An 11,311-nucleotide genomic window follows, 5' to 3' on the forward strand; every position below is an offset into this window, starting at 1 on the left:
GAATATACGGGTCAATATTAAGCTTTCCAGTTGATGGATCGTTGTCTATGGTCTTATAAATTATGTTGGCTGGCACTATTGAATGAATGACCAATCGGCGTGCGTTCAAGGACAGCTATAGTGACACCGACTTTTTTCTTTCCGACATTTTTTCTTGCCTGCAGTAAGGAGCTCGCGTCAGGATGTTTTTTAAATTCATTTATATCGGTGTTCAACGGTGGCCCTATTCCTAAAAATATTTCTGCGGGAACATTTCCCCTGAGCGCTCTTGTTGGTGCTCTGTTGAGCAGATATGCGTTTTAATTATCTCGTGCCATAAATATTTTGGCACATTGCTTTCTGGCAAAAGTGCTCGTGTTCTTTCGGCCAGGGTGCTGTTCATGCGTTCCGCAGTACCGTTCTGTTGTGATGTGTAACTTCATGTAAACTCTTGTCTAATTTATCTTGTTTACTAAACTCCTTTAGGTCACCCAGAAACTCGCCCCCATTGTCTGTCCTTATTCTTAGCACATAGTTGTGATCATTCTTCATTCTTCGTATGTAACTTTCCGCAACTTGCATAGCAGAGTTAAGACTTGCAAGAAATTAAGATAATATATTATCACGGTGATGTGGGTCTAGTCTAGGCTTCTATTACTCAAGTGAAACAAGAACACCACATTTAACTATTTATAAGCTCAAACGTACAATACACTAACGCTTAGAAGATCAAAAAGGGGAAATAACTTATATAAATGCAAGTGCGTAGCGTGTAAGAATGTGATAAAGCAGATGCGGTAAACTAGTGGCACAGGTCCGGCGTGAAAGCCGATCGGAAGCGCTCTGGAGCTCCGTACAGACGACTGGGGGCAGGTTTTCGGTGCTCCGTACAGACGACTGGGGGCAGGTTTTCGTCTAGTGATGAGCGTAGCGCAGCGTGTAGTGATGCACCACAATGAGGTTCTTGCGGTAAACGTGTTCTTACCAGTTCACTCTTGGGCTTCTCCGAAGAAATGATATTAGATTTCAAAGTTTGAGACCAATGTATCGTACTCCGCAGGTAATCAACTCAGTAATATTTCAGCTATATCCTCATCCATCATCTACAGTCTGGATACCTGGCAGTAGGTGCACAAGAGACATAACATGTTCTATGTATGTCGTTATGTTCCGTGAAGTCAACTCGATGCAGTTGTCTCAACAATTAATTCGCGCCGATACAAGCCGCAGTCTTCAAATATATTGGCTAATTTCTTCCATATCTGCTTGGCTGTAATCTCTCTCCGTATATGTTATATAGTGTCGGTTTCAACTAAAAAATATATTAAGTTTCTCCGGATCTCTTGGTCCTAGTTCTATTCCTCTTTTCTTGGATGGAAAAATATCCTTGGAGGATACTGGTCGTGTTCCCTCACTAGCTAATCGTGGTTTAGCCCAATAACAATCTGTGGATGTAGATGATCGTTGAGTAGCTTTTTTTTGCAACCAATATAACATCACCAATGTGTGTTTACATCCACCTGAAAATAAAACAAAACAATGAAAATATAATCTTCATTTACCATAAATATTTACTCAGTAGTATTAAGTATTTACCAGTCGATGCAGGACAACCATCACATGTTGCCTCAATTATGTTACTATTTTCTCATCTAAGTGATTAGTCACTAGATAATATTTTTTTGTTATTTTATGCTCTGGAACAACTTTAGCCCTGACGAAACATTCAGTGTTCTTTCTTTTAATTTCCACATATCCTACTGCATTTTCAACATAACCACCTCTTGATGACCTAAAATGCAATGGAAAAAATTATAATACAAGATCTTTTGTCATCATCATCGGCCTATTTACGTCCTACTGCTGGGCACAGACTTATTTGTAACCAAATAAATGATTTTGATTTGATTTGATGTAATAAAGTCAAAGTCAAGTCAAAGTCAAAATATCTTTATTCAATTTAGGCTATAACAAGCACTTATGAATGTCAAAAAAAATCTACCACCGGTTCGGAAAAACCTCTGTTGAGAAGAATCCGGCAAGAAACTCAACGAGGTATATATTTTTTTACAATATTATTAAATGATATGTATACATCACCAGTATTTAACACAACTGTATTTTTAACACAGTAGGTTCGCTATTTGATGCGATCGCTAATGCGGATCGGAATTATTTCCAAATATCCCTGTCCATGATATAATCATTAACTTTATAATACGCCTTTGATATTAATGTCTTCTTGACAATAGATCTGAATTTTGTATCCGTTTCATTTATAATATTTTTCGGAATTTTATTAGAAAAACGTATGCAATTTTCCAGAAGACTTTGGTTTTAGCCAGTCTGTACGATGGAAGCTTCCCTGTGTTTCTAGTAGCCTTTGGCTTATCGACGTTAGTGGGAAAATCACATATGTTCTTCCTAACATACATGATTATTTCAAAAACATAAAGCGACGGCAGGGTTAGGATATCTGTTTCCTTAAAAAAAGATCTTAAAGATTCACGCGTCTTCAAATTATAAATTGCTCTCTTTTGTAAGATAAAAATTGACTCAATGTCTGCAGCAGATCCCCATAAAATAAGGCCGTACGAAATAATGCTATTAAAGTAAGCAAAATACACCAACCGTGCCGTCGCCACATCGGTTAGCTGCCGTATTTTCCAAACTGCAAAAGCAGCAGAGCTCAATCTACCCGCGATTGCTGTGACGTGAGGTCCCCACTGTAGTTTAGAATCGAGCGTTATTCCTAAAAATACTGTTGATTTTACAAATTCAATAGTTTGACCATTTAACTTTATATTAGAAACTGATTTCGACCTAGATTAATTTATCAACGAGAATTTAATACATTTAGTTTTCTTTCTTAGGATTTAGTGACAAATTATTGGCAGCAAACCATGCGGATATCACGGACAGGGTTTCATTGGGCTCAATGAAGTCGGTATCTTTTCTACTAACCTTGACCAGTAAAGACGTGTCGTCAGCAAACATAACTATACCCGACTTTTGGCTTACCATATAAGTAAGGTCATTTACATAAATAAGATACAGGAATGGGGCAAGAATGGATCCTTGAGGCACTCCCATTTCGACCACAGATCCCTCTGATACCGTTCCGTTAATCGCTACCTTTTGCTTTCTTTGTGTGAGGTAAGATTTAATGAGTTCTAAAGCGAGGCCACGAATACCATAAAAATTTAACTTACAAATTAAAGTATCATGATCCACACAATCAAAAGCTTTCGAAAGGTCGCAGAATACACCTATAGCGTCATGTGATTCCTCCCAAGCTTGCAATATGAATTTAACTAAACTATGACCCGCGTCTGTAGTAGACCTGCCTTTTGTGAATCCGAACTGTTGTGGATGCATGATTTTATGGGTATTAAAATGCGCGATCATTTGCGTCAGCATTATTTTTTCCAATATTTTGCTAAACGCTGATAGGATGGACACAGGACGATAATCAGAGGGATTATCTTTATCACCTGATTTAAAAATAGGAACTACTTTACTATATTTTATCAAATCTGGAAATAAGCCTTCATCTATACAGCTATTAAAAATAAATGCTAAAGTTGGAGCAACGACATCTAAAATGGAATGTAGAACCTTAACTGAGACGCCCCACAAGTCTTCCGTTTTTTTTACTTTCAATAATCTAAAAGTCTTATTGATGTCACAGGGAGAGACATGCGTGAATTTAAAATTACTTAAGTTTGGAATAGATACATTTTGTTTTAAGAGCGATTCAGCTAACTTTGAGGCAGACGCGAGACATTTTGTCGTTTCGATGGGGATTTTAGAGAAGTAGGCATTAAACTCGTTAGCTACTTTAACCGCGTCCGTTTCTAATACGTTGTTAATCTTTAATGATATAGAGGACTCCGCGTTCTTACGTCGACCGGTTTCAGTATTTATAATTTTCCAAACTGTTTTAATTTTATCATCAGAGGACTTAATTTTATTAGTTACATGGGCTGCTTTTGCTTTATTACATATAATTTTGAATAATTTTGAATAATCCCTGACATACTGGTGGAAACGTTCATCAGTGGTACACGATTTCTTATCATAAAGATCATATAAGACGTCCCTACTCCTACGTATTCCGGGTGTAGCCCATTCATTGAATGATAGTTTGTTTCCTATTTTAATACGTTTTTTACTACACGTTGTATCGTATTCCTCGCATACAGTATTTAACAATATTTTGAAATTTTCGTTTGGATTTTTAGTATTTACTTTTAAATTGTTTACTTTTTGCGCGATGTTTGTTTTGAGACGGTCAAGTCTTTGTTTGTTCAACGGCCTAATTTCTATGGTTTGATTAACACCGCCCCTAGCCCGAGGTAACTTCACTGTTTGAGCTTTGTGATCCGATCGTACTCCACTGATAACAGCTTTTTCTAAATACTTACAAGTTAAGCAAATGTTGTCAATACATGTGGTCGAAGTGGTTGTGACTCTGGTGGGTTCATTAAATAAGAAATTTAAATTAAAAGATTTGAAAACAGAAATAAACTGGTCTTTTTCAACGGATTGTGATAAAATATCGATATTAAAGTCCCCGCAGACCACCAGCGCTTTATTACGTTTTACTGATTTCCTTAGAACATCTTCCATAGTATTTATAAATAAAGGAATACTCGAGTTTGGTGGTGATTTCCGAATACGGAATTAATATAACATGCTAAGGCTTTAGCAAGCTTGTCGGGGGTCAGTCGGTAGTCACTAATAACATTATTAGTGTCAAAAAATAAAACGTCACTATGACGGCTCGTCATCTTAAACAATAATTTGTTTAAACGATATAAATGATTATTGGATTTATTATAGAAGCAGAATAGGGAAACGCACCTATAATAATGTTTTTAACACCTAGTTTTGATAGTAAATCGAACCCAGTTTTTATGTCCGAACACCTAACGTCGGACCCGTCACAACATTAATACAATGGTTGACTGCTTAGTTACCTGAGTGAGCATAATTTTTTCAATTATTTGTTTGAATGAGACATTAGGCATACAGTTATTTATGACACAGCTGTTTGATATATTATTATACAATAATTTGCCCAATCCCTTTCCTATCCTATCAGAAAATACTAGGGTTTTATTAATATTCTTACAGATATTTCCATCATTACCTACAGATATGTCACAGAATTCCATACTGCGGGTGGGTAACTCGGACTGATTATGTAATTTAGTTTGCAATGCGCTCTCGCGCGCTAACAAAGAATTGACGCGCTGTTCGTTAAATGAACATAAATCAACAAGCTCGTTCGCGGCCAAAATGTGTTCACTAATTTGATTTTGACATAATTCGTATTTGCTAGTTAAGTCCCTTAGGGCACATTCTAGCCGGTTTATTTCTTCCCGTAGCCCGGACGTGTCTGTGACATAAGCGTACCTACTGTGTTGTAATTTTTCATTACATGTTTTTAGCTCGTTTAAGATACTTATACGATTTTTATATAAAATTGTATTTTTATGAACACTGAGATGTTGTTTATATAGTCTTTTTGATCTTCTTTATGAACCTGTTTAATTTAAGATATTTTTAAAATTTATTATGACTTTGAAAAAGCACTGATCTAGACTCAAAAGAAGTGTCCTTAGTCAAATCTATTACAACCGGTGACCCAGAAGAACCTATTGCCGGTCGTGTTGAGGAGACGTTTGGTGCTGGCATTATTTCGTCAAACAGCCGTTGGGTGTTCTCGGCTTCTTGGCGTTCAATCTGTTCCTGTAGTTGGCGAACAAATTCGTGGGAGGCGCTCAGATAGCTGAGCTCAGGTAACCCACAGTGACTCCACCGCACCTGAAACTAACCGCAACGCAACTATATACCAAGCATAAAAAGCAGTGAAGTGAGGTGGTTAATAAGTGAAATACGAAGTAGTTGTGAGAACAAGAGAGTGACAAGCAAGACCAGGTAGTACGAAGTAGCCTAGTTGTATGATGAAATAGGTAATAAAGACAGTATTTATAGCTAGCGTGAACAGCTGACCGATTCGTAACAGAAGTAGGTACGAGGTTAGAAATTACTGTCAGATTCTAAACAATATGTACACTAATCAGGAGCTAATGAATTTAAGCATTTAATTCCATAAGTGTTTAACGCCCTAATGTAATTTATTTAGGTTTATAGAAGACAATACTTCCCGACAAAACTTACAAGCAATGTAATCCTGTTTTTTTTTTAAACTTGAATTTTAATAAACTTGAAATGTGTAATACCTACAATATTTCATGTATTTCCTTAGAGGGTTCCCCAGCGATGACAACGAACCTACAATAATAGTTAAAAGTAACAGGTGTTTTAACCGACTTAAAAAAAAGTGGAGGTTCTCAATTCGGATGTAATGTTCGTTTTTTAATACGTACATAAAGTTGTATAGACCAAAAGGCCAAATATATTGAGCGTAACTGTCCCGACTTTCGACGACCTAGTCATTTTATGACTTAGCTATAATGATATTTGCACTTTTTAAGATCATGACCGGGAGCGATGTGGTAATTTTGCGACTTGGACATTGTGAGATATGGACTTGATGAGATGAAGGCCATTTACGATTCTGACATTATGAAACGTTGACAAGCAGCGATGTAGTAATTTTGCGACTCAGACAGAATGAGATGTTGAGTAGATGAGATAAAGTCATTTTGCGAGTCTGTCATTTTGAGATGTAGACTATGAGCGATGTGGTCATTTTGCGATCTAGTCATTCTACTAGTGACCCTGCGCTTTTTTCATACATCAAACCTGCCTCAGAAAATAGTCTTTCTGAATAAACAGAACTTGCTGGTGTGATTAAGTATCGTAGGTATTCCCTGTAAAATAGGTAGGTACAGTCCGTCAAAAGTCTTGAAATAAAAGGAGGGCGCCTCTATCGTTAATACCGCAACCCTATATACATTGACCTGAAAAGTTTTGATATTTTATTCGGATATAAAATTAAATAATTTTATGTCATGGACTGGTCACAAGATTTATTTAGATATTAAACCACCATCACCACCATTGTTACCACCACCTTGCTCGCTTATCCTGCCGTGAAGCAGCAGTGCTTGCACTGTTGTGTTTCGGCGTGGAGAATAAGACAGCCGGTGAAATTACTGGCACGTGAGGTACCCCATATTAGGCCTCTAGGTTGGCAACACGTCTGCAATACCCCTGGTGGTGCAGATGTTTATGGGCGGTGGTGTTCTCTTACCATCAGGAGACCCATTTGCTCGTTTACCATGTCCAATAAACAAAAAAACACTTTTTAAAAGTGTGCTAAAGCAAAATGTTGAAAAAATATTTTATCCATTCAATCAAACATTTAAAAACTTAAGTTGTCATGACTAATTGCATGCTCGTTTATAAATATGGGGACTCTTTTATATTATATAGGTAGGTATATTATTTGTGGGTTGCGTATCAAGTCAAATTATCTCTTTACTAAACAAAATAGATATATACCTACTTTGTTTAAAATTCAAACGGTTAGGATAGCATGTCTTGAATAAAACTGATGTTACTGTATGCTAATGTCTACATTTAAAACTTAAGATTGCTTAACAGTAATTAGTGTTAATACACAAAAAAAAACACATTTGATATTGGAGTACTGAAAAACAAGCGCGAGTTCAACCAGTCTAACTAGCTCTGACGGTCGCCACTACGGTTGCCACCTTTTTTTAGGGCGAATAAAGTATTTTTTTCATTTTAGAAGGACAAAAATAAAGTACACAGAATAAAAAAAGAGTATTTATTATTTCTCCTTAAAAATATACTTTTTATTGCTTTTTGCTACATTTAACAAACATTTGTCGTTCTTGAAGATATTTAGAGCCTCTTTGCAATCAAAGTTTAAATTAAAATATATAATCAACTCGTTTTTTATTAAATTTAGGGCAGCTCTATTCCTTTCGTCTCTCCACTTTACTTTCATAAGGGAGAAGACTCTCTCCGTGAAAGCTGAAGTGGCAGGGACAGACAAAATATATGCAATGAATTTGAAAATATTTGGAAAATCTTCACTTTTATTGAATATGTATTGCCATTTTTGAGCCGTTGATAAGTCAGAAAAATCTTTATTATTTTGCATTATTTTTTCATAAGTTTCATTTAGAAGTATTGTTTCTGAATACAAATTGTCCATAACTATACCAAGTTTTTGTTGTATATTTAATGCACCAATAACATTTTCAAAATGTTGAAATGAAATAGGTGACTTTAAATTGAAGTTACTCAGTGAAAACAAAAAAATTTGATTTGAAAAATTAAACCACTTCTCCAAATAGCATAAAGCTTTGTCAAGAAATAATGTAAAATTTTTGCAAATCCTGTGATTAGATTCTAGTGAAGATTCTCCAACTTGTCTTAGCATTTTCATTGTTTCATATCCAAAGAAGCAATCTTCCTTTCTTTTGTTAATTCTTTTTTGAGCATACTCATTATGTTGTAAACATCCATTATTGTTAGTGTTACCTTCCAGGCATTTGACAGTTTTGTTAAATAAATGTAAAATATGACTGCAGAAATGCATATAAATCTCAATCAAATCATAATTCACATCACTGTTGTTCAATAAAAGTAAATTTTGCAAAACCATAGGGCAATCTTCTCCTAAACTCAAAAAGTAAGTTTTTATTGGTTTCCAGTTTACAAGTACAGTATCTATGCAAGGTAAAAGACTTAACCATCTGGTTCCTACATGGCGTTTAAGCTCATGAAAATCACTATCAACACTTTCAACAAAACATTTTAGATTTTCTCTTCTGACAGCTGAATGAGAAAAGTGACTATAAATTTTCAGGATTACATTTTCAATATCATATGATAAGAAGTTCATGGAGTGTCTCATGCAGTTATGCACTATGTGCGCATGGCAATTTCCTTTTATTAAATCTGGAATTAACTCTTTCATGTTAGTAAACAACGAATGGTTTACTCCAAAATTGGAATTTGTGTTGTCTGCACTTAGCCCTGATATTTTATGAAATGGTAATTGATACAATGCCATTGACTCCTGTATAGCTTGAAACATGCCATCGGCTGACTCGTTACTGTTCTCATAGAAATCTATTAATTTATTTTCAATGCCATTTTTTGCTGTGAAGTATTGCACCACTAATGGGAACAATTTTATATTTTTCTTATTTGATGCGTCCGACTGCAAACAAAAGTAAAGATTTTCAGTATTTAAATCATCTATCACATGTTGTAATGCATATGGCCCCAACACCTCACAAACTAATGCCTCCATTTTAGTTCTAGCTAAATAGATACTAGTGGCTGTGCTTGAATCCACATAGATAATTTTATTGAGTTTGACAGTACAGTCCATACTGTTATAGGATAAGTTGTGTTTCACAGTGTGATAGGTCAGAGCAAGTTCAGCAGCAGTTATTTTTTCTCTATCAGATACTTCTATTTCAGATCTTGTAGTAGGTGTAAGAAATTTATCAAGAACTCCAGATGTTTTCTTTGCTTCAGTTTTACATTTGTGCATCTTTGTTTCTTGGTGTTGCTTTATCTGTAAACAATGAAATAAGCTTCACCTTCACCACACCACACCAACCAACGCCATAATAACACCACACACGGCACACACCAACACCACAACCAGTTAGGCAAACAATTATTCAAGATACAAGAACACACATACACAGAACACATACACATCCAATCCAATCCAACCCTTCAATTCAATCAACCGTACGGTATTAATTAAGAAAGCAAGAAAGAAAATAATTTATTTATAACAGCAATGACACATAATAAGTAAAAATAACAATAGGAAATGTTGCCGCTATAAAAAGGTCCCGGCTCAGCATATCGCTGGTTAAAAACCAGCACTGGTCTTCCGCCGGGCCACAGGAGAGTGCAACGAGGGAGTGTAATGGTACATTACATTACATTAGTTACTTACGTGTCCAATTCCAGCTGAAGAAATACTAAAAATTACTCCACAGATTTTGCATTTTGCGTTTGAACTATTTTCTGGATCGTTTGTCAGCCATGTATACTCTTTTTCCCATAAATTTGTATACTTCTGGGATCGTTTTTTTGGCTTATCTACTTTTCGTTTTTTAGGCGTGCTATTTTTATCACATGATGCACTAAAGGTGTTGTCATCTTCTTCATCCATTTTAATTAATGTTTTTTTACTAAAACAGCCAATAACTCACACAAATTTAGAAAACTCACGCACCGCGTGCGTGCGATAGCATAACCTCATGACATGACATTTTATTTGACAATGACAATAGATAGATTTGACATTTCACGTGGTTGCGTTCAGAAACGCACAATTATCAAACGCCAAAATTTGGTGGCTGTGGATACCAGTTTATTTAGTCTCATAAGTACTCATAACCAGTAACGAGCCAGTAAGAATAAGTTTTACGTAAATAGAGTATTTTAGCGTACTTTATTGGTGTCGTAGATTATAAAGTACGCCTACATGAAAAAGAGGACAATACTCTATTTTAGAGTACGGGTGGTAACCCTAGTCGCCACATATTAAATAAAATAAAACAAAATAACACATTAGTTTTAGTTATTTATTTATAATCCGAGTCTAAATAATCAAAGTCTAGGTACTCCACACCTGAAATAGAGCCTGAAGTAGAAGTAACTCTTCCTTGCTCAATAGCTGATAGGTACTTCAGATTCAGTGGAACTATCATCGCCTACTGGGATGACTAGTGTATCTATGTCATCATATAGAGTTGCCCCGTGGGCAATATATTAGTCTTCAATTTTAATGACATGGTCCACACAATTTTTCCATTCTTGTGCAGTCACTGACTGAAATGCTTCTTCAGCCAACTTTGCAACATTTTGGCCTGAAACATTTTTCTGTGCGATTCTCCTTTTAAATGGAATCGATTTTTCCGTTAAAAAAATTACTCAGAACATTAAATATTGATTCGCCTTTAGTGTCAGTCTCCAAAGTTCTGACAAATAGCAATTCTTCGTGAATTTCTTCCTCCATAATAAATCGGACATATGCCAATAATAATGCTTCATTACCGGGTAACGTTTATTAGTTGTTGTATAGAAAAATGAGTTTTTTGCAGATGATCGCACAAAAAACTTTCGATATCAGAGCTCATTTCATCAATGCGTCTTTGAACAGTATTGTTACTTAATGGAATTCTTTTTAGTACGTCAAATGGAGATTTGTGCGAAACAGTTTTTAAAACCTCTTCAACAGCGGGTAAAATTAGTTGTTCTCCGATAGTGTGCGGTTTTCCAGATTTTGCAATAAGTAATGAGATATTGTAAGATGCCCGCAAGCCATCATCGTTACTTTGCGATGCTA

The 11,311-nt window shown here is 35.6% G+C and overlaps 1 protein-coding gene across 1 annotated transcript; it reads right to left on the reverse strand.

Moving 5' to 3' along the window:
* Positions 1-1,736: 1,736 nt before the first annotated feature.
* Positions 1,737-10,197, reverse strand: LOC141441902 (uncharacterized). The gene is made up of 3 exons (XM_074106796.1): positions 9,914-10,197; positions 8,470-9,517; positions 1,737-1,771 (listed from the first exon to the last, which is right to left on the reverse strand). Exons 1-3 carry the CDS (start codon positions 10,130-10,132, stop codon positions 1,737-1,739), a joined length of 1,302 nt encoding a protein of 433 aa, XP_073962897.1. The 5' UTR covers positions 10,133-10,197.
* Positions 10,198-11,311: the final 1,114 nt, after the last annotated feature.

The sequence above is a fragment of the Choristoneura fumiferana genome, chromosome 24 (assembly GCF_025370935.1).
Source record: "Choristoneura fumiferana chromosome 24, NRCan_CFum_1, whole genome shotgun sequence".
NCBI lineage: Eukaryota > Metazoa > Arthropoda > Insecta > Lepidoptera > Tortricidae > Choristoneura > Choristoneura fumiferana.